Source organism: Hibiscus syriacus, unplaced genomic scaffold, assembly GCF_006381635.1.
Source record: "Hibiscus syriacus cultivar Baekdansim isolate YM2019G1 unplaced genomic scaffold, ASM638163v2 tig00000778_pilon, whole genome shotgun sequence".
NCBI classification, from domain to species: Eukaryota; Viridiplantae; Streptophyta; class Magnoliopsida; order Malvales; family Malvaceae; genus Hibiscus; species Hibiscus syriacus.
In genome coordinates this window covers 387,349-411,277 of record NW_024061825.1, presented here as the reverse complement: position 1 = coordinate 411,277, position 23,929 = coordinate 387,349, and the positions used below count along the sequence as shown (strand labels likewise).

Genomic DNA, 23,929 nt, shown 5'->3' with positions numbered 1-23,929 from the left:
AAAGAAATCAAAAGTTTAGATACTAAAACATATTAAATCTTATAGTTTAGGTACTAAATAAATAATTTACCCTGATATATTATATATTAGGACATTGCAAATGGTAAATACACAAGTTGTTTAGCGATGGTTTCGACCCCTTTGAAAACTTTCTCAATTCCCCAAATCCTTGATTGAATTATTATAAAATTTTAAAATAAATTTAATTGTGATATTTTAAATATGCAAATATAATATATTATTATGATTTTAAATTTCAATCGTTTGCATGCACTGTGGCTAAAACAAGACAATCCAGGAAAGAATATAGGCATATGTTAATGTCTGCCTAACATGAGATGAGACAACATATTGGTGGTGACAACTTCCTTAATGTCGACTCACAAATCTTAGCTATATATATATGTTATACCTAAATTTTTATGTAAAAAAATAGATAATATAATAATTATATGTTAATATATCTTAATTTCCTTATTTTATTGGATAAGTAAAAGAAAGCTAAAAATTTACACATATAATCATGTTTTTTAAATTTAGAAAACATTAAGTCAAAAGAATAAGCAAAAGGAGCCCCCCCGCAAGCTAACACCATCATCGCTCAAAATAATAAAAAATATTAATATAATTATATTTTTTTATTAATATGTTATACGTATAAGGTAATATTTGTTTAAAGATAACTTTCGGTTATTTGATATTAAATACTCATACTCATAATATTCCTGATGTTAGAACTCGAAGCCTAAAAATATTAAATTATGTAACATTTAAAAATATAAGATTATATAATTAAATTAGAGAGAAAATATTAAACTCATAACTTAGGTATAATACAATAACTGTTATGATGCTTTGAATTAATAATTTCCATACCATTATTTAATTAAAAATTGTAACATTTAAAAGTATAAGTATTAAAAGTGATGCTAAATTATGTAATACATAGAAAATTTATTAATATTGTAACATTAAAAAAGTTAAAGAAAATGTGTGAAAGCATTGTTGGTTGTTATTATTTTAAATAATAAAACCAGTAAAAAATAATCGAAAACATCATTATTTTGATCGATTTTAATTACCTATATAGGTAAATGCGATAAAAAAATTCGGTCAAAAAATAATATTTTTGATAAAACGCTACCTAAAAACGTTTACCTATATAAGTAATATAATCGATCAAATAATAATATTTTCGATTATTTTTTACCGATTTTATTTAATAATAAAACCGATAACACCTTATTTTAACCGTATACTAAACGCAGTACGGGAGCGTTTCCGGCATTGTTGTGTAGATTGCTTTTCGTTGCATCAGCGATCAGAGTTTCACAGGCAAAACAGTGTTAACCTATCCCAGAAAAAGGGTAATTTCTATCAGTAACTCACCAATTTATTACATCCTTTCCACTTTAGTCACCATATTAATGTTTTGGTAAAATCATTAGAAATAGTTTTTTTTTCCTATTTCATCCTATTATTAAAGGCGATTAAGAGAATTCACTTCTCTTGTGTTTCAAAGGCGATTAAGAGAATCGCAACGCGATTAAGAGAATCGCAACGCGATTTAGAAAATCGCAACGGTCAAAAGAAAATCGCAACGCGATATTCCAAGAATCGCAACGCGATCGCAAAACTGTCGGCAGTAGAGCTGTTGCATTTGTTTCTTTCTTAAGAATTTTCTCTAAAAAGATAGTATCCGCGCGTACGTGTCGAAGACACGTATTACCACAACCATGACCACGACCACGACCACGACCTGACCCGACCCGAGACGGCGGCGGCGGCGTGCGAGAGTCCCCCTTGTTCTCTTTCACTCAACAAGGAAATGGGAAATCCAAGCCTTAAATACACTTCCCAATAGTGTTTCCAATACTATGTGAGATTGAGCATTACTCAACACTTCAATGAAAATATAACAATTTTTGTAGCATGTTTCCCGCTTAATCCATATCTAAAAATATTAAAACATTTTATCATATTAAAACTATATGTATAAGTTTGAATTGAAATGTAGATATCTACAACTCTTTTAATTCTCTTGATAAAATGTTTTAATATTTTTAGATATGGATTAAGTGGGAAAATGCTACAAAAATTGCTATATTTTCTTTGAAGTGTTGAGTAATGCTCAATCCCACATAGTATTGGAAATACTATTGGGAAGTGTATTTAAGGCTTGGATTTCCCATTTCCTTGTTGAGTGAAAGAGAACAAGGGGCACTCTCGGGCGCCGCTGCCGCCGCCGTCTCGTCTCGGGTCGTGGTAATACGTGTCTTCGACACGTCCGCGCGGATATTATCTTTTTAGAGAGACAAATGCAATACGTGGTCGTGACCGTTTTGCGATTCTTGGAAGATCGCGTTGCGATTTTCTTTTCAACGTTGCGTTTTTCTAAATCGCGTTGCGATTTTGTTGGTCATTTTGGCAAATCAAAAAAAATTTGATTAAAATCGTATATTATAAGATATTTTCGGTCACTGACGTTTTTTTCTCTTTACAAAATGTGTTTAAGGACATCGAGTTCTATAAAAATTATTTTGAATATACATTGTGTTGTACTTATTCATATTAATAAAAAAAACTATAATATTATGATGAAATTAAAATTTTATAATTAGAAAATTTAAACATTGATGTTTTTTTCTCTCTTATAGTTCAAAGATTGGGTTTTTTTTGTTTAAAGTTTCATCATTTTTCAGTAGCAGTTGAGTGTCCGGAAAAAGTGGTGAAAACAGTGTCTGTTTATAGGTCTAAAAGCTCTAAACTAAACTACCATTCTTCTTCTTCTTCTTCCTCTCTCTGTGTTTTTAGAGTTGGAACATGCTCTTGTTGGAGCCTCCGATTTTGTCTCCGGTTTGGTTTTTCTTCTTCACTTGTCTTTCTCTGTAATAAACTGAAATCTCCATTGTTGGAACAAGCAAGCTTCTTATTCTTTTCAAAGGAGGTGTTTTTTTAGTGTGGTTCACGTTAAAAAATGGTGATGGTAGCTACCGCCGTGATCCACCTTCTTCCACTTCTTTTCCTGTTTCTCTCAGCCGTGTCGACGACCGTTTTTTTGGATCACGACCACCACCGACGTTGTCTCCTCCACCAGCCTTTCTTCCGCATACTTCCCTCCCACCAACTTATCCTCCTGCTGCTTCACCACCATTTCCCTCGCCGCAACCTCAGCCTCAGCCTCAGCCTCGTCAAAAAACAAAATCCGAAGTATCCTTTCTCCACTACTCCGCCTTCCACCCCTCAAGCTCCATTTTGTCTTTCCTTCCCTTCTCCTCCACCGCCTCCGTCTCTGCCGTCGACCCTCCTTGCTTTTCCCGCCAACATTTCCTCCCTGCTCATACCCCACTCTCCTTCCCCCTCCTCTCACCGCCGTCACCTCCTCCTCATCTCCCTCTCCGCATCCCTCCTCGCCGCCACCATCATCCTCTCTCTCGCGGCCCTCACCCTCTTCCTCCGCCACCGCAGCCACCAAAACATTTCCTCCGAAGACAAAGCTTCCCGTTCAGACTCCCTCCGGTTATTCCCTCCGAACATTCCCCCTTCCGATGCCTCACAGAAAACACCACCTCCACCGCCGCAACAACCGCCGCGGTACGTCTCGACGAATCGTATTTCGGAGTTCCTTTATTTGGGTACCCTTGTTAACACTAGAGTAGACGCTGCTAAAGCAACGACAACCCTTTCTAGCAATGTGGGTATCAAGCTAGGAGTCTCGTCTTCTCCTTATCAAAAGCTCGGCTCTCCTGATCTGAATCCATTGCCGCATTGCCAAAGGTCCAAACTTTTCAAAGTGGTGAACAGTTCATCCAAGTTCCTCTAATGGGTAGCTTTCAAACCAACGTTGAAGTCGAAGAAGACGAGTTCTTTTCACCGAGAGGATCTTCACATGGAAAAGAGAGTCCTCCACAAGTAAGAACCGAGTCGAGCTCGAGGAGGGACTTTCATGGCGAAATCTATTACAGTCGAAGCTTCAACTCGAGAACTGCTTCGTACCCTTATTATAACTCATGCTCACCATCAGATTCATTCTTGAACTCAAGTCCTTTGAGCCAAAGATCTCCAGATACTGTCGTCCCCATCTATACAGTGAAAGTAACGAATCCATCTTCAAATTCGCCTTCATCTTCGAGATTATCTTCGTCATCTTCGGAAAGGTATTCTCCTGATCGAGGTTCGAGTTTTTCAGGTCAGAACAAGGAATCTCCATCAAGGGTTGTGCTTAAAAAGCTTCCACCGCCACCTCCACCTCGACCTCCACCGCTTCCACCGCGCGTTTTTGGGAGGTTCCCACCGTGGCGAACTATGTTCCGGAGACTAAAACAGGTGGACCGCCGGTCCTTGTTGCACCCTCCAGGCCAGTAGTGTTGCAGAATAATGAAGGCTTAGAGAGGAATGCCGCCGAGACTCCGAAACCGAAGTTGAAGCCTTTGCATTGGGATAAAGTTCGAGCGTGTTCGGATCGAGCCATGATGTGGGATCAGATAAAATCAAGCTCATTTCAGTGAGACATTCACATCCCTATTTAGTATCTGTTCATTGCTTTTTTAAATGTTGTTTAAGCAGTAGAATGCTATAATGGTGCTTGCAGACTGAATGAGGAAATGATCGAGACGCTGTTCACGGTGAATAACTCAAATTTGCCCGCCAAAGACATCGGTCGCCGGCAGAGTTTGCTGACTCCTAATCAGGGAAACCGCATGCTCGATCCGAAGAAATCTCAGAACATTGCAATTTTGTTGAGGGCACTAAATGTGACCATTGAGGAAGTATGTGAAGCTCTTATGGAAGGTAATCAATCCATATACATGGCAAATACGATTAACTGGTAAAATGATGGAAACATAGCTCCTTAGAGTCTAGGGTTACATTACAATGCACCGGATCTCCCGGCTTGAAATGATTTACTTGTGCCTCTACCGGGAAATTTCAAGTTCGATACTAACACAGACTCTAATGATTTACTGATGTAGCATTGGTATAAGATATAATTCTCTATCCCATAGTTGAGACAGGGTTCTCATTTCTCAGTTGCTGTCTATTGCCTGTTCTGTCTCTACTTATTTTGATGAGGTTCGGGTCGTCGATGGAAATCCAGTGAAGATAACTGTGTATTTTTTTTATAAGAATAGGAGGCCTCATTGAAAACCCCCTTCATGATTAATGGAGCTCATAGGCAGCTCCTTAATCGGAGGAAGGAGGAAAAGGGTGCCTTAGAAATATATTAGAATCATGAAAAGTACATAGGAGTTACAACAACCTACAAGTCACTTAGTAGGAAATATAAAAACATAAAAAACAGCCCTAGTTAACAACTCAAAAGCCTCTTTTGAATTTGAAGTTTCTGCATTATTCGGACTTAAACCTTCTTCGATTAGCTATTCTCCCCTACTATCCTTGAATGAGCTTCCTTATATCTTGCAGCTCCAACTGAAATCTTCCTCCCATCTATCAATACCCCATTTAATTTATCTACTGCCCTTTTCAGACCTGCCTCACTCTTAAACTGGACAAAAGCAAAAGTGGAAAATCTGTATTTTGGATTTCTTGTTTCTTTGGGAATGAAAACTCTCTCAACCGGAGCATGGAATAAGAACAATTCCCTTAACGCACGTCGAGACACTCTCCTACTAAGATTGTCCACGAACACCGTCCAAATCTCATCGGAAACTAACTTGCCTTTCAACTTTTCTCTCTACGTCTCTATCTTTCTCGCTCATCTTTTCTCTCTCTCCCTCTAGTACCGAGGTCTAGCTCATCTTCACAACCGCTGGATTCCTGAAAAAAAGCTGCTGTCTGAGGCTCCAACACTTGTTACAGAATATAATAGAAATCAGGTTCTTAGTAGTTTTTCATCTTTAACTGTAACGGTTACAAATGGAGAACGAGATGCATATCCAAGTTTAGTGGAAAGAAAAATATTGATGTATGTTTTCCCCTTCCTTGTGCAACGTGTGAGGGTTGATCATTTTTTCAGGGATCAGGTGGAAATCAGAATGGACTATTCCAATTCGTCTCCTTGTAGAAGAGAGTTATTGTTTCCTACAAAGTCTGGTAACAAAGATTTAGATTGCACTTATGAGTGGCTAGTGAAATGGACTGGCCTTGGTTATGAGAAAACTACATGGAAGATGGAGAGTTCTTCATTTATGACATCACCTGAATCTATGAAGCTCATAAGAGATTTTGAAATTCGGCAACAAAAGTCAGAAGGATTGTCTTCCAAATCCGAAGAAGAGGAGGTGCTGCTCAATATATAAAAACTGACATCAGATTAAAATTGTACTTATTTACTTGCTGCATATTTTTTTTGTCCATCTCTTATGTCCAGGATAAAGCTACATGTTTTCTTTCATACAATGCCTCTCTATGTCTGAGCCTCCTTTTTTCTATAACTAGTTCATAGGCCTTACTAAGTAAAAGTATGTGGGTTGGAATGCAGAAGATAGTCGAATTAATTATTGGGAAATCATTGAGAACTTGGTGTAATGTTTTTTGGGAGTTGATTTGCTTGATAACTGTTGGAACGTCATCTATCTCTTGAAAATTTTCTCTGCCCCTTCCACTTTTGTTCTGATCTTTGGTTTCTCTGTCTGCTTGTTGGTTTGGTCATTTGATTGGAATCTAGGATGGTAAAAGCTGTATAACAGCTGGATGAGGTCAGATGCTATCAATTAGGTTACAGAACTCTATTAATTCTAAGATCCTTCTGTATTGATTGTTAAGATGTTGACTATATCTTGCATTGAGATTCCTACGTAGTTGGGGTTTCTGGAAAACCGGATGATAAAGTAATAGCATGAGCGTGCTTTTCTAGTGTGATTGGGGCACCTTGAGCTTGCATTGTGTAACTTCCTAGTAGGCAACTGACTTGAAAAACGTCTTCCGTCTCTGTTAGACATCGTGGTTGTTTTGCTCACTCTTTAGGAGAAATGGGTCCTGATTTTAGTCCCAAAATGGCTGTTAAATCTATGACTGATCAGTAGATGGTTCGCATTCAGCAGTTATTTTATCAGGCTAAATTTGACGACCCCGGTGGTGATGTAAGCTACATTTGTTTGATAGTCCGATTTTCTGTCAATAATACAAATAGTGCCTTTCTATTTTATGTATTACTGCAACTTGCATTTCAAAACACTTTCCCTGTTAACTTCAATGCTCTTTTCAGTGTCTAAGCCATGCAGATGAATACAATCTCCGCTCAGGAATTATAAAGGAACTACACCCTGCTATGGTTGCAACTTATTCTGGCAGGTTTGTCCCAACGGGCTGACTTAGATCAATAATACACCTTGCTAAAATAATGGCGGATAAGTTCATTGATAAATGATTGATTATTTATACATTTCAAATAAAAGCATACCAGAAATTGGAATCATTGACTCGGGTGTAAAAGTCAGTCACGAATCGTTTCACGATGAAAATATTCCTGATATAATCCTTGACGACAAATGGAGAGGAGGCAAAATAAAAGTTCAGGTAAAATCTTTTACTTCTTTATTTAAACCTAATTCATATATTTTTGTTAACTATAAAGAATTTTAAATAGTTTATTTCATCAGTTAATTAGGACTAAAACCATAATCCTATTATGATTGAATGCAGAAAATTGGTCGCCTTGATGGATTTTATCAATTTCAGTTCTGCTGAAGATCTAGATCGTCATGGGACTAAATGTGCTTCAGTTGCTGTCGGCTCCCGTGTGAAATTAGAATTTCTTAAAGATTTTGATGGAATTCCAAATAACTCGTTCTCAGGTGCAAATCCAAACGCAAGAATTGCTTCCTACAAGATTCATAGTAGCGAAGTGGAGGAAGAAGGTGAAGTATACAAACAAACAACAAAAGCAAAGATCCTTGAAGCGATCGAACAAGCAATCAGTGATAAGGTGGATGTGATATCTATTTCTCTAGCAAAACGAATGACTAAAGAAAGTCTTATCTTGAAGACATGATCAATCTTGGAGCCTTCTCAACAATTGAAGAAAATATTGTGGTTTGCACATCAGCTGGGAATTATGGTGATGAAAATCCAATAGTTACTTTAGCACCTTGGGTCATTACAGTTGGGTCTTGTGATTCTGGTGGCCGATTTGTCACACATATTTTGTTAGGAGATGGATCGAGAGTTAAGGTAACATTAATTTCATTTTTTCAATAAAAAGTGTTTATCAAAATTACTAATATTACTTTTATCGATACAGGGAATCGGTACATTCTTCCCTGTAGACAGAGAAATTCATTAAGTTTTTGTGTTTCAAGTAAGTTAATTATCGTTTGTCAAATTTTATTAATAAAATTTTAATTGATTAAATTACTGACATGATATACCGATCTCTATCTTGTAGTTATTATCAAGAAGAACGAAGAACACTTGCAGATATGGATACACAAATAATTGTTTGAAAACGCGCAAAATGTTCAATGGCCAAAAGTTTACGAGGAAGGATAGCAGGAAATTTGTTTGTTGAAGTAAAACTTGATAAAGATATCCAGGATCAATTCGGATTCCAAAATCTTTATATGGAACTATCAAAGGCGCAGAACTTATAGGTTATATTGTTCGTGAGAGGTATGTTTTTGAAAAGATAAATATACTATATTTTACAAATTAAATATTTAAATTTTATAATATTTTTCAAGAAATCAAAAAGGAAACCCATCATAAAATTTTTGAGGAGCATTTACGAAGAAAATAAGAACATTGTACAGTAAGTATAACATACGAGAGATGTCCAAATCCATATGATGGTTATATTCTCAAGGTATGTAGTTATAATTATAATATTTTTTACATTATGGATATGTAAATAGGGATGGCAACGGGCCGGGTATTGGTTCCCCGTCCCCGTCCCTGTTAAAAAAACCCGTACCCGACTCCGCTTAAAAAACCGCTGGGATTTAAACGGGATCCCCATCGGGTAATCGGGAAAAAATCGCGGGGAAACAGATATCTCGTTTAGCATAAATGGTTATTTAAACGGGTATCAGGTCGGGTATATATATATTTAAATTAAATATATAAATATTATATATATATATTAATTTAAATTAAATTTATTAATATATATATATATAATTATTATTTTTAATATTTATCGGGCCGGATATCGGGCTAGGTAATCGGGGCGGGGATTACCAAATCCGTCCCCGTTTAGCATAAACGATTTTTTTCCGTCCCCGTCCCCGTTTAATTTGATTTTCGGTTTTCCCCGTCGGGTTCGAGTTTTTTTGCCATCCCTATATGTAAATACAATTTACATGTTTATATTTAACGGTTATTAATATTTTTTTAAAATTTTAAGGTATTTTTATTTTATAGTATTCATGATTTATTTTAATTTTGATCTTGCAATATGATGATATATGTGCTCCAGGATAAAATACCATACGTAGAAACAAATGTGATTCAATTGATATGTATGGGGGTTATTGCATAGGAAATGTTCTCTCAATTTCTACTTCAATGGTGGCGAGAATGGTCTCATACATTTAGACAATTCATTCCTCTGGGAATCCTGCAAGAATCAAGTCTGCAATAATGACTACAGGTAAATGTTAAATTAAATTATGAATAAAATATGTATTTTTCAAACGATATTGTTTTAAAATTTTTAAATTTTAGTATACAATTTTGGTACCATCCAGTTTCGATACTAGTTATAACAGTAGTACCAATATTCCTAGGATCTATATTGATACTCTTATTTGTCTCTATAGGCTATTTTTTTAATTTGAATGACTTAATAAATATGTATGTAAATATATGTTTATGTTAAATATGCAAATTATTGTGCATATTCAATCTACATACGTTTGTAAATTTATATATTATCACTTGTGATTTTACTTTACGTAATATTATGATAGCAATACATTTAAAAGATATTGATGGAAGAGGTTTGATGGGATTAGGAGTTGGACGAACAAACTCGTTGCAAGCCATTGAGTCCGGTTTAGTTTATGACATAAACAGAGATGAATTCAGAAGATATCTTCTAAGCCGACCAGCAGAAATAATGATGTTATCAAGAATTGTTGGACTGGATCCAGGGGAACAAATAGCTGGAAACAATATAAACTTACCAAGTTTCAGTATGATCTTAGCAAACAATACTTCCTACACGTTTGACAGAGTGGTTACAAATGTTGGTCCTAAAAGTTAATGTATCGACAGAGCTGCTATTAAGCGAGAGAGTATATCTCATTCACATGTTGAGATTTTTGTTGAGCCTTCTATGTTGAAATTCAACAACATCGAAGACAAACAACATTTCAAATTAACAATAAAGAGCTCGATTATAGAAAGCAAAATGGTGGCGAATGCAATGTTTATATGGACTGAACAAGAAAATAATCGTCTGCAGTTATTCTCATGAGAGGTCAAACTTTCGGTTAGTATGAATATACTTGAATTAGAATTTTGATTATTTGTTAACATTTTATCATCCTTTAAATTAATTTTCTTTCTTTTTTTTAATACAAATATGGTACCCGGAGTAGACTTGTATAAAAAACAAGTGGAGGCGTTTGAACAAGTCCAATAACATCAATAACTCTAAATTAATTTTCTTGGACTGTTCGATGTTTTTGGATTTGTTCAAACGCCTCCACTTGTTTCTTATACAAGTCTATCTCAGATACTATTTTATTATTAAATAAAAGGAAGAAAATTAATTTGAAAGAGGATAAAATGTTAACAAATAATCAAAATTCTAATTCAAGTATAATTATACTAACCGAAGGTTAAACACCTATCATGAGAATGAGACTGTAGACGGTGTGTGGCTCACTATTTTCTTGTTCAGTCCATACCTACCTTGCATTCGCCACCATTTTGCTTTCTATGATCGAGCTTTTTATCGTTAATTTGAAATGTTGTTTTTCTTCGATGTTGTTGAATTTCAGTATAAAAGACTCAACAAAAATCTCAACGTGTGAAGGGCATATACTCCCTCGCTCAATAGCAGCTCTGTAAGTACATTCATTCTTAGGACCAACATTTGCAATCACCCTGTCAAACGTGTAGGAAGTATTGTTTGCTAAGATCGTACTGAAACTGGTAAATTTAGATTGTTTCCAGATATTTGTTCCCCTAGATCCAGTCCACCAATTCTTGATAACATTATTATTTCTGCTGGTCGTCTTAGAAGATATCTTCTGAATTTATCTCGGTTTATATCATAAACTAAACCGGATTCAATGACTTGCAACAAGTTTATTTGTCCAGCTCATAGTCTCATCAAATCTCCTTCATCCTTATCTTCTAAATGTATTCTATCATAATATCACGTAAAATAAAATCACAAATTATAATATATAAATTTACAAAAGTATATAGATTGAATATGCACAATAATTTACATCTTTACCATAAATTTACATGCATATCTATTGAGCCATTCGAAGTAAATAAATAACCAATATGGGAAAATAAGGTATCAATATAAATCCTAGGAATATCGATACTATTGTTATAAGTAGTATCGAAACTGGGTGAGTACCGATACTAAAATTTTGAAAATTTTAAAACAATATCGTTTGAAAAGTAAATATTTTATTCATAATTTAATACTTACCTGTAGTCATAATTGCAGACTTGACTCTTGCATAATTCCAAAATGAATGAATTGTCTAAATGTATGAGACCATTCCTGCCACCATTAGAGTAGAAATTGAGGTATCATTTCCTATATAATAACCCTATACATGTCAATTGGATCTCATTTGTTTGCACATAGGATATTTTCTCTTGTGGCACAAATATCAGGTTATTGCAAGATCAAAATAAATCATGAATATTATAAAATAAAAATACTTTGAAATTTTAAAAATTTGGTTATAAACAAGTAAATTATATTTACATATTCAAAGCGTAAAAAATATTGTAATCATAACTACCTACCTTGAGAATATAACCATCATATGGATTTGGACGTCTCCCGGATGTTGTACTTAGTTTACAAATGTTCTCGTTTTCTTCGTAAGTTCTTTTAAAAAATTTTATGATGAGTGTCCCTTTTGATTTCCTAAAAAATATTATAAAACTTAAATATTTAATTTGTAAAATATAGTTTATTTTTCTTTTGAAAAACATACATCTTACTAACAATGTAACCTATAAATTCTGCGCCTTCTAATAGTTCCATATAAAGATTTTACAATTCGAATTGATCTTTGATACCTTTATAAAATTTTACTTCGACAAACAAATTTCCTGCTATGTTTTAAGAAACCTACGTAATAATATTCCATCATGGTAAATGCTTTGCTAACTACAACAGTTGAAGGAAAAAACTTACCTTGTACCATGTAAATGGGGAGGGAGTAGAATCAGGCTTCAATTCAGTCCATCCGGCTCTCTCATTCTCTTATAATTTGCTATGGGGTGTGAATAACTGTGTATTCGAATCTGTTTCGTACTTGCTTTAGGGGTTTTGCTGTAAATAGTCCACCCTCGCCTTCAAATCTATGTCTAAACTACTTTGAATTTCTTCTCTCTGAACAGGTAATTCAGACACTCTCGGGACCGAGCTGCTGGAAAGTTTATTGAAAATGGCTCCAACCAACGAAGAAGAGCGTAAGCTGAAGGACTTCACTGATGAGTCCCCTTTTAAGCTAGGTCCGGCGGAGAAATTCCTCAAGGCAGTGGTCGACATACCTTTCGCCTTCAAAAGGGTTGGTGCGATGCTTTACATTGCTAATTTTGACTCAGAAATTGAGTATCTGAAACGGTCTTTCGAAACTTTAGAGGTAAATCTCAGTTCCCAGTCTGTATGCATATGGTATTCATGGTTGATGCATACTGTATCTGTTCTGAATCGAAGGATTTTAATATTTCGGTTTACTGTTTCGTTGAAATTCTGCAGGCCACTTGCGGAAAGCTACGAAACAGCAAAATGTTTCTGAAGCTTTTGGAGGCAGTTCTCAAAATCGGGAACCGCATGAATGTCGGCACCAACCGAGGCGATGCCCAAGCGTTCAAGCTCGACACACTCTTAAAGCTCGTTGATGTAAAGGGCACCGATGGAAAAACCACGCTTCTGCATTTTGTTGTTCAGGAAATTATCCGACCCGAGGGTTCTCGCCTTTCCGGTGCCAATCAGAATCTGAAAGCTGAGAAAACACAGCAGTCTGATTTTCAGGATGATGTCGAGTTTAGGCCTGCAAGTTGTTTCTGGTCTAAGCGGGAAGCGAACCAACGTGAAGAAGGCTGCGGCTATGGACTCTGACATTCTCAGCATCGATGTTGCAAAACTTGCTACTGGTATCTCTAAAATCCGAGAAGTTATAAAACTAAACGAAGAGATTGCTTTGAAAGACAGTAGCCGCAAATTCTCGGAATCGATGATCGATTCCTCAAGAAAGCCGAGGAAGAGATTTTCAGGATCCAAGAACAAGATAGAGTGGCCCTCTCTATGGTGAAGGAGATAACCGAGTATTTCCACGGCAACTCAACCAAGGAAGAAGCTCATCCATTCCGGATCTTCATGGTTGTAAGGGATTTCCTCTCGATCCTCGATCAAGTATGCAAGGAAGTTGCAAAGGTGAATGAGAAAACGATATACAGCTTGGCTCGACCATTTCCAAATCCCACCCTGCTACCGGTTTTCCCCGGACTCAACGTAACACAACACGACGGCTCCTCAGACGAAACCTCATTGTCGTCGTTGTAGTTCATTTGTCAGTAAAAATGTGAATATTATGATATGATGTAAATAAACCAGTGGATTTCAGTTGATGTTGAAAGTAGAACATGTGTTTTTGTGAAGGTGTCTTGAATATTAGATGCCCACACACAATGTTTTGATGGAGGAGTGGGGACAGGGCATTGAAGGGCAGGTCCCATCAAATCAATGTTATAGGGATATGTCTGTTTCTTTGTGGCTGAGAGGATCCTTCTATTTAGGGCAAATAGAGAAATGGCGTATGCCAAGATAATATTTTATTCAAAGATAAATTTTAATTATTTAATATTAAAGGTTGTTCACTTCGTGTAATAGATCTTTTAGTTGAACGAATAATTTGATATTTTTAAATAATATAAAATGATCATAAAATAATATTTTTTGAAATAAAATTTAGTTATAATAATGTGTACACATTCTATTAATGTAATTGATTAAATATGAAAGAATAATATTTTATTTTGTAAATAATGCATTTAGTAATTAAATTATCAGTTTTGAGACGTTTAAGTATTTAAACTTTAATTTTTTAAAATCATGCTAATATTTAATTTTTGTTTCATTTTAATACCGTTAAAAATTAACATTAAATTTTAAATAAAAATGAAAGTTCATGAATTAAAACGGATCAAAATCGATGATTTAGCTACTAAGTGCGTTAAATAGTTAACGAAGGTGTACTAATATGAAGTAAAATTTAAACATTAAGTGTGATTTTGAAAAAAATTAAAAAAATTATATATTAAAACAGATTAAAACTGATAGTTTAAATACCAAACGCGTGATTTACCCTATTTTCTTTTACCATTGCTGAATAGATTCCCGTATACTTTAACATATTTATTCTCATATCCCAAAAATCGGTAAGGTGATAATTGAAAAGATGAAAAAGTTAAAGGGTATAAATGTATTTTAGTGAATACGCTAGGGTTCGTAATTTAAAACGACCCGCTCGCGTAACCATTCGCAGATCCCCCCAATTTGGAAAAGCAAATTATACTATTCATCAATTCCCTTTGCAACGATTTTTCTATCGAACTGATCAAATAACTGGAAAAGGTATGCTCTTTACACTGGATTCTTAAGCACGCTTGGTTGAATTGAATACAACTGTCTTATTTTTTGTAGGGTTATATTCTAGTAATCGCTTTCTCTACTTCCAGTAACGAAGATGAGTACAACAGGGGAGAAAGGGTCAACAACTACAAAAACACCTGCTGATTTCCTTAAGTCGATTCGTGGTCGGCCGGTCGTCGTGAAACTGAATTCCGGTGTTGATTATAGAGGTTGGTCTCAGCATCCGCTCTTTCGCCTTGTGATTGTTTCATCTATATATGCTTTTGTTCCTTTTTTTTTCTGTAAGTTTTGTTTGTCCATTTGATTTTCGGTTTTTATGCTTGATTATTGTTGTTAATGTGCTGGGTTAAGTTAAAGATGGAACATCTTGGAAATTGTTTGTTATTGGAGATAGATTTGCATTGACATCTTGTTTGGGTTTGTTTATTTCATTAAGTTCTCTCTTTCATGCATGTGTAGAGCTTAGCTCAAGCTCTCGGAAAGGGAAACGAGTACTGTTTTACCTTTGTATAAACATCATGACTTTACACCTTTTCTCATGCCGATGGTCTATGTTACTCTAACTTGAGTGTGTCGGATATGGGTGTGTGTCCAATGTGGGTTTGGGAGATCTTCGAACTGTCATATCTCCTGCCCGAGTTTTGGTCATGAAGTTCTGTCTTTCAAGCATGTGTAGAGCTTACCTCATACTCTCTGAAAGGGAAACGAGTACGGTTTAACCTTCGTATAAACATCATGGCTTTACACCTTTTCTCATGCCGATGGTCTATGTTACTCCGACTTGAGTGTGTTGGATATGGGTGTGTGTCCAATGTGGGTTTGGAGATCTTTGAACGATCATATCCCCTGCAGGAGTTTTGGCCATGAAGTTCTCTTTCCAGCATGTGTATAGCTTAGCTCAAGCTCTCAGAGAGGGAAACGAGTAATGTTTTACCTTCGTATAAACATCATGGCTTTACACCTTTTCTCATGCCGATGGTCTATGTTACTCTGACTTGAGTGTGTTTGATATGGGTGTGTGTCCAATGTGGGTTTGGGAGATCTTCGAACGGTCATATCCCCTGCACGAGTTTTGGTCATGAAGTTGTCTTTCAAGCATGTGTAGAGCTTAGCTCAAACTCTTTGAAAGGGAAACAAGTACCGTTTTACCTTCCTACAAACATCATATCTTTACACCTTTTCTCACGCCGATGGTCTATGTTACTCCGACTTGAGTGTGTTGGATATGGGTGCTTGTCCAATGTGGGTTTGGAAGATCTTCGAACGGTCATATCTCCTGCCCGAGTTTTGGTCATGAAGTTCTGTCTTTCAAGCATGTGTAGAGCTTACCTCATACACTCTGAAAGGGAAACAAGTACGGTTTTACCTTCGTATAAACATCATGGCTTTACACCTTTCTCATGCCGATAGTCTATGTTACTCCGACTTGAGTGTGTTGGATATGGGTGTGTGTCCAATGTGGGTTTGGAGATCTTTGAACGATCATATCCCCTGCAAGAGTTTTGGTCATGAAGTTCTCTCTTTCCTGCATGTGTATAGCTTAGCTCAAGCTCTCGGAGAGGGAAACGAGTAATGTTTTACCTTCGTATAAACATCATGGCTTTACACCTTTTCTCATGCCGATGGTCTATGCTACTCTGACTTGAGTGTGTCGGATATGGGTGTGTGTCCAATTTGGGTTTGGGAGATCTTCGAACAGTCATATCCCCTGCACGAGTTTTGGTCATGAAGTTGTCTTTCAAGCATGTGTAGAGCTTAGCTCAAACACTTTGAAAGGGAAACGAGTACCGTTTTACCTTCCTACAAACATCATATCTTTACACCTTTTCTCACGCCAATGGTCTATGTTACTCCGACTTGAGTGTGTCAGATATGGGTGCGTGTCCAATGTGGGTTTGGGAGATCTTCGAACAGTCATATCCCCTGCAGGAGTTTTGGTCATGAAGTTCTCTTCTTGCATGTGTATAGCTTAGCTCAAGCTCTCGGAGATGGAAACGAGTAACGTTTTACCTTCGTATAAACATCATGGCTTTACACCTTTTCTCATGCCGATCGTCTATGTTACTCTGACTTGAGTGTGTCGGATATGGGTGTGTGTCCAATGTGGGTTTGGGAGATCTTCGAACGGTCATATCCCCTGCACGAGTTTTGGTCATAAAGTTCTGTCTTTCAAGCAGTGTAAAGCTTAGCTCAAACTCTCTAAAAGGGAAACGAGTACCGTTTTACCTTCCTACAAACATCATGGCTTTACACCTTTTCTCACGCCGATGGTGTATGTTACTCCGACTTGAGTGTCTTGGATATGGGTGTGTCCAATGTGGGTTTGGGAGATCTTCGAACAGCCATATCCCCTACACGAGTTTTGGTCATGAAGTTCTGTCTTTCAAGCATGTGTAGAGCTTAGCTCAAACTCTCTGAAATGGAAACGAGTACTAGTTACTTTCCTATAAACATCATGGTTTTACGCTATTTGTCATGCTGGTGATTATGCTACTCAGACTTGATTGTGTTGGATATGGACATGTGTTGTCTTCGGGAGATCACCGAAGGGTCATATCCCCATGCGCAGGTTTTGATATGCACCTAACATGAGTATTTCAATAGAAAAAATGAAAAATAAAAGAAAAAATAGCAGATAGTTTTTCTGTTCCGAATTCAAAAAATTTCCTTTATCTTTCCTGGATTTTTATGCCCTTAATATCCCTCCCTCACTTGCAGGCATTCTAGCTTGCCTAGACGGGTATATGAACATAGCCATGGAGCAAACTGAAGAATACGTCAATGGACAGCTGAAAAACAAATACGGTGACGCTTTTATTAGAGGGAATAACGGTAATTATTCTAGGATATCCTTAAATCTTTTGGTTATTTATACATCTTTGCTGACAGTGATAGTGAATTTCATTATATTTATGCAGTACTTTACATAAGCACATCAAAGAGGACATTAGCAGATGGGGCTTAGTATTTGCAACTGCATCAAGAAAGCAATTGTTAAATCTACAAATCCTTGCTTTTTGTTATCGATTTGTTCATAGGGTTTGAGGATTTTAGACATTTGAATGAAACATTGAAAGCTGTTCTGTTCTGTTGAATTGTCTAATACTTGCATTCCAAGAGCAATGTTCCCTTTACTGTTCTAAGTTTGTATGTGTTATTGTTCCCTACTGCAACTGCAGGTATTGATTACCCCTTGTCACAATTACAGGCAAGTAAATGTTGATTCAAATCGATTTAACCTATTTTAACTGATTGTCTTTGGTTCGTTTAGGTGGGTTGAGACCTAAATCAGTCGGTTAAAATACGAGCTATGGATGTACAGATGACATTAAATCTTTGTTATCTGGATTTTTTATTAAAAATTTTATATTCGCTAGCGGTGAAAGAGATGATTGTTATCTCTAGAGGTCTCAGGTTGTAATCACTTTAGATTATAATAGAAAAAAATGAATATGAACAAAAGTTTGAACAAAAGTTTTATGATTTAGATTCCACAAACTCAAACGAGGACTAAATAATACTCAAGAATCTTACTTCTATGATTTAGATTTGAGTTGACTCATAAATATCATTAGTAATTGACAGTATAATGGAGAATGATGTGTTAACAAGGTGGTGGGAAAAGAGTTGACTAATGACTTGGCGTGGGGTGCAAGGCCTTTCCACTTTTAATTAATTATTCAAACCCTTAAAACTTCATACCAATTCTCCACTATATTTGTAATTATCATTCACTTCTCTTGTGTTTCAAAGGCTACATCCACCATATCCAAGGTGACTATCCCTATGCGTTCGAATTTTCGAGTTTTGTTTTAAGTTATTCATGATTTGAATCTTGAACTATACTTGTTTTCTCATTTTGGTACTTAATAGTTTAGATACCAAAGTCCGTTTTGATGATACGAAATCCGGTTCTTGGAGACGAAGAACACGAAAAACCGACTGGAATTGATCATGCCCTTAATCAGGAAACCAAAAATAAGCCTGAAAAAAGGGTTCACCAGTTCTACTTGGTCAAGTTTTGGCCATATAAAGACCCTGATGAAGCATTCAAAATTGCAGAAGCCGAGAAGCTGATTGATAACTTGAATCAAAAGTTAAATCAAATGGACCTGCAATTCTCACTTCTGAAGGTACGTTTATGTGATTTATTCATTAAAATAACATTCACGTTTAACCATAGACATACATATGATTTTTATACGAAAAATATATTAAAAATTAGATTCAAAAGGTACGATTGACTCCGGTATTCCTTCGATCTATCCCTATGTTTAATAGTAATGTTTTTCCCCCTATTGTGGTGGAATCTGTGGACAGTTGAAATGGATAGACACACTCACAACTTGATCATCTAAGGCGTCAAGAAAGAATCATTGTTCTTCAATTTGAATTGCAAAAGCGGATATCGGATGATCTGCAACTTGTTTTGGATAAGCTTCATTCAGCCATTGTTCCACATGAACGCATAGGATCCCCAAATCATACTCAAGTAAGCTGCTCTCTAAAATCCACTTCAACCTTCTTTTTGAATCTAGAGTTTAAGGTTTAGAATTTAAGGTTACTACAGAATCATTCATCCGATCGTAAAATAATATTTAAGTTTCCTAATTTGATAACAACCCTTCTCTTCTTGTAATCATTAAGTAGTGTAGTGGTGTTTGCAGGGCTTTCAAAGCTGGATTTCACATGGAAGTATTAATTTGGGTATAGAAAGGAAGATGATAAAAGAGATGGCTAGAAGGCAGCACAGAGTCAATGATCTTGGTCTAACCAACTCACCTGTAGAAGCATTTGTAGGCTAATTATAATAACAATTTCTTCAATCTTTTTTAATAAGTATTCATTTCATTCCATTAAGCAGATTAATTTCCCTAATTCTTGTTAATTTTAAGCTATGGCAGATTATGAATTTCTGTTGGGGAAAAATAGAAAAACCAGGGTATACCGGGATGCTTGAAAAGCTTCAACAAATTGAAGACGGGAAGAAGAAAGCTTTGGCTCATTCTGCAGAAAAAGCCAACATTTTCAACCCCTTTAGTGTCAAAAGTGCTATAGAGGAGCAAATCAAAGTAATTCCCTTCTTCAAATTCCATGTTTTCATGTATGCTTTGTGATATTTCGGATACAGATAATGTCAGATTTAAGTAACTCTTTGACGTACGTTCAAATTTTCGTACAAGGATCGCATTGATTAATGTTTAAAGTTTAAATATTCAATTGATCTATATATATTGTAATGTCCATAGATTGTGAAGAAAATATCAATTGAACTAAGAGAGGAGGAACAAGAAGTGAAATCAAAGATCAAACGCTTAGAGAAACAACTTAAGCCTATGAAAGACAAGGCGTCGGTTTACCGTGCTCGGCGACCGGAGACGGCAAAGCGAAAGGAGGCACCCCAACGTCGCATTTTGAAACTGAGGCAAACATCTGTTAAGATGGTACCAAATATTTTACCCTAATTTGTTACTTCCATCTCTAAATTCAATTTCAATGATTAATATGGTAAAAGAAGTTAATGACCAAATTGGAAAAGTTATCAAGTTTAGGGACTAAAAGCTAGTTGAATCATTGATCCCTTATATTTTAGTCCAAAATATTATGAAAGACCCTGAGCTTTATCAGTTCATTTTAAGGCGGTATTTGTTCAGACGAGTTCTAAGTTGATTTATGTTAAATGTTATTTAGGTATAAATTAAAGATTAGGGGCTTATTTGAGTTATGATTTATTAGAGTATATATTAAAAATATAGGAAAAAAATGCATAAGAGGTCCTTATACTTAAAAAAATTCAATGTGGCCCTCGTATTATTTTCTCTCTCAATGTGACATTCCAACTCAGAAAATAAGCCTAATGTGACCCTTTAACCAACGTTTTTCATCGTTGACCGTTAAGGTGCTGATGTGACAGTTCACGATGCTAATGTGACGGTCCACGGCGGTTGATAACGTGACGGATAACATGATAAATGAGCTAAATTGATAATTCAAATATGGCAGATTGACTGTCACGTTAATACCGTGGACTATTTCATCAGTACTGTGAACTGTCAAGTCAGCACCGTAACGGTCAACAACGAAAAATTTTGGTCAAAGAGTCACATTGGGAGAAATATAAGTGTTGTTGTTTATTGAATTTTCTAATATGACATTTTGAATATGATAATTTTAAAAACCAAAAGAGTTATATTTAACGGGACATAGAAAATAATGTAATTACAGTTAAATCCCTCTAGAAATTATAAAATTATAAGTCAATTCAATGATGAAATTGCATTTTGATCCTTCACGGTTATCTCTTGATTCAGAATGGCATGTACGATGAATATGTTTCCCTGCTGAGCCATGCCAGAGAGCTTGCTAGGAACAAAGATATTGCAGCTCTAAGAAAACTATCACAACACCAGGTTTTATATGTCGGACCAAAAACAACATGTGATTTTAATGAATTTGTTCCATATCTTGAAGCTAATCTGTTGTGTTTTTGTTTGTCTAGGTCGAAGAATTCACGAGGGAGTGGAATAATCCCTACTTTAAAACCTTCCGAATTAATTACGAGTTTAGCATCTCAGATTCACTGCGTAATCGTCAATTGAGTCACCAAGGGAGGATTCGATTGCGGAACGACAGCAAAGAAACACTTCGATAAGTTAACAAGCTACTGTCAAGCTTATCGATTCGAGTTATATCTTATTTGATTCACTGCGTAATCATTTGTTTATTTTTAAAGGTGTTCATGTTCGGTTCATATTTGTTTAAATTTTTAGTATCGTGTTCGTTTATTTATTGTTCACGAACATGTTCGCTTAATGTTCGTGAACATGCTCATCTATATGTTCACGAACATATTCGTTTATATGTTCATAAACGTGTTCATTTAGTGTTCACGAACATGTTTGTTCAGTGATCGTTTATATTTTCAATTTTTAATTTTACCCTTTTAAACTAAAGAAAAATGATAAAATTATACCATTAGTGCTTAAACTCTTTAAAATTCACTGTTTAAATTCCGATTTTTATCATGTGTTCAATTTAGTCACTACCATCACCTATATTTAAAGTGTAAAAATTTTAAAAGAAAAACTGGGTAAATAAACTTGTTCATGAACATAAATAAACGGGTCAACAAACAATCTCATATGAGCTTATAAATGAGCTCATAAATGGATTATAGACGAGCTCATAAACGAGTCTGTTCATGAACATAAACAAACCGAACACACCTATGTTCGTATTCGTTCATTTATTAAATGAATATAAGAATTTTGTTTATACTCGTTTATTTAACTTAACAAACGAATATAAACGAACATATACGTACAATTCACGATAATTCACCGAACACTCTGTTTATTTACATCCCTAAGTAAATAAAACTAAAATATTTAAGTCAATTAACAACTACTTTAGTGTTTTGGATCAAATGTTAACTTTTTAAATGCACAAGAACTAAAATATTTCTTTTTATAGAAGGAATAAATAAACTTTTAAGCATAATACAATGATTAAAATATTTCTTTTATAAAAAATAAACTTTTAACTCATTCAAATATTAATTAAATGTATGTATAGTCTAGTTCACAAATCTAAAGCAAACATAGAGTGAAAGATCAATAGTTGAAAAATTAATATCGATTAAGTTGTACGAACCAAGTAGCTTCCGTGATAAATTGGGTTAAATCGAATTAAAATGAATCTAATTCAATCTAGTTATCTAATCGAATATTGAATTATAATTTAACTTAAAATTTTAAAACTCAAATATGAATTTAACTATATGTGATTTAATGAAGTATTATATTGGCGTATATCAATTAAATTATTGGTGACCAAGCATATGAAAGATGTTAACCATACCTTATCTGAGTCCACATGCTAGTGTCCTTACATCGATCACATGTCAATTTGGTTGGTACAATTTTGTCTTTACATCCATTGATAGTATAATTCTTATTGTGCCTTCATCTAAGACGACCCAGAATTTATATTAAGAGAGTAAACTTAAATTTATAAAATTTTACGATAGTGAACTTAAATCATAAAATTTAAGGAGATAAAAATAATTTTTTAATAAAATATATGAAAAATTTAAAACATATACTAATTTTAAATTTGCCCACACCCGCTCACCCCAAGATCCATCCTTTGCTGTCACCTTCAAAAGATAAGATGTATATATAGTGTAGTCCACACATCTAAAGCAGTCATATACAGTGAAAGAGGACTCCATGTCTCACTCGTTATTTTATATAATAAGCAAGAGTCAATTTTTAGCGGCGTCTTTTAAGTTCTATGGTGACGTTTTTTAATCTTATAGTGACGTTTTTTTAATCTTATAGTGGTGATTCTAAACGTCGTTAAAGAAATTTCTAGTGTTAATAAGAGAAATATAAGAAGTGCCATTAAGTTAAATTAAATACCAGAATAATTAACGATATTTTTTAATATAAAATACCGCAAAAGACCAAACTTTATAATAACATTTTGGAAACAAATGCCGCTAATTATCTTATATTCAATATACCCCTGGTTATAGCTAAACAACAAGGCGTTTATGGAGCAGGGTCCTTCACTATGTCTTGTTCTGGGAGTGCAGTCTTCTACAATGTCCATCAAGGGTTGCTTAATGTTCCCATTATTGAGCCTTGTGCCTATGGTGCACTATGGACCAATGAGTCGGGATGATCATCTTTCTAAAAGTTTTAAATTATCATATAATTTAAATATTTATTATTAACTATAAGTTTATTTTTCTAAAATTTTATAGGTTCACTTCTACCATAAAATTATGTGTCCGTTCATATTTATCTTTACTTCGAAGTTGCATCTTTCATTTATAACATAAAAGCGTATCCGACATAGTAAATTATAGTAGAAGGAGGTTCTCGTTAATAAAAAATACATTAGTTCTTTGGATTTATACTATGTTCTTTCCCATTTGTAAGCTATTTTACACATCAAAGAAAGGGATCGGCGAGTTCATCATTTTTCTTTCTTCTCTCAAATGCCAACATGATTTTGTACTTTGTTCAACTCAAAGTATTACTATAACATGCATTCTTGAAGATGAACCTTCCAAACACTCGAGCTCGAACTCGGAATCTTCATTCGGTTTCTTTCTCTTCCGAATTAACTAAACCTTCCCCTTATTTCCTGCAAAGA

The 23,929-nt window shown here is 35.1% G+C and overlaps 2 protein-coding genes, 1 long non-coding RNA gene and 1 pseudogene across 4 annotated transcripts; 3 read left to right on the top strand and 1 right to left on the bottom strand.

Annotated features, from left to right (window-relative positions):
- Positions 1-2,663: 2,663 nt before the first annotated feature.
- On the top strand, positions 2,664-13,740 carry LOC120113846 (annotated as a pseudogene).
- Positions 4,550-18,861, bottom strand: LOC120113876. Its single transcript, XR_005515347.1, has 3 exons — positions 18,850-18,861; positions 8,331-8,336; positions 4,550-4,676 (listed from the first exon to the last, which is right to left on the bottom strand). It is a non-coding gene; the product is annotated as an uncharacterized LOC120113876 (long non-coding RNA).
- Positions 14,641-17,907, top strand: LOC120113855 (sm-like protein LSM36B). 2 transcript variants are annotated; one of them, XM_039134910.1, is made up of 4 exons: positions 14,641-14,746; positions 14,851-14,973; positions 17,483-17,596; positions 17,683-17,907. In XM_039134910.1, the coding sequence occupies exons 2-4, from the start codon at positions 14,859-14,861 to the stop codon at positions 17,727-17,729; spliced, it is 276 nt and encodes a 91-aa protein (XP_038990841.1). In that variant the 5' UTR covers positions 14,641-14,746; positions 14,851-14,858; the 3' UTR covers positions 17,730-17,907. The 2 variants fall into 2 exon arrangements, with proteins under 2 accessions (XP_038990841.1, XP_038990849.1); XM_039134918.1 differs by having other exon boundaries at positions 14,677-14,746; positions 14,816-14,973.
- Positions 18,862-19,065: 204 nt separating the features above from the next.
- On the top strand, positions 19,066-21,416 carry LOC120218524 (proton pump-interactor BIP103-like). The gene is made up of 6 exons (XM_039215448.1): positions 19,066-19,256; positions 19,432-19,560; positions 19,669-19,836; positions 20,014-20,208; positions 21,076-21,174; positions 21,264-21,416. Exons 2-6 carry the CDS (start codon positions 19,486-19,488, stop codon positions 21,414-21,416), a joined length of 690 nt encoding a protein of 229 aa, XP_039071379.1. The 5' UTR covers positions 19,066-19,256; positions 19,432-19,485.
- The last annotated feature ends 2,513 nt before the right edge of the window (positions 21,417-23,929 follow it).

Excerpts from the sequence above, each read along its gene's own strand:
- LOC120113855 (XM_039134910.1), top strand. The coding sequence starts at position 14,859 with ATGAGTACAACAGGGGAGAAAGGGTCAACAACTACAAAAACACCTGCT. Across the intron at positions 14,974-17,482 it reads TTCCGGTGTTGATTATAGAG|GCATTCTAGCTTGCCTAGAC; the intron begins GTTGGTCTCAGC and ends CCTCACTTGCAG. Across the intron at positions 17,597-17,682 it reads TTTTATTAGAGGGAATAACG|TACTTTACATAAGCACATCA; the intron begins GTAATTATTCTA and ends ATATTTATGCAG.
- LOC120218524 (XM_039215448.1), top strand. The coding sequence starts at position 19,486 with ATGATAAAAGAGATGGCTAGAAGGCAGCACAGAGTCAATGATCTTGGT. Across the intron at positions 19,561-19,668 it reads ACTCACCTGTAGAAGCATTT|ATTATGAATTTCTGTTGGGG; the intron begins GTAGGCTAATTA and ends AAGCTATGGCAG. Across the intron at positions 20,209-21,075 it reads GGCAAACATCTGTTAAGATG|AATGGCATGTACGATGAATA; the intron begins GTACCAAATATT and ends CTCTTGATTCAG.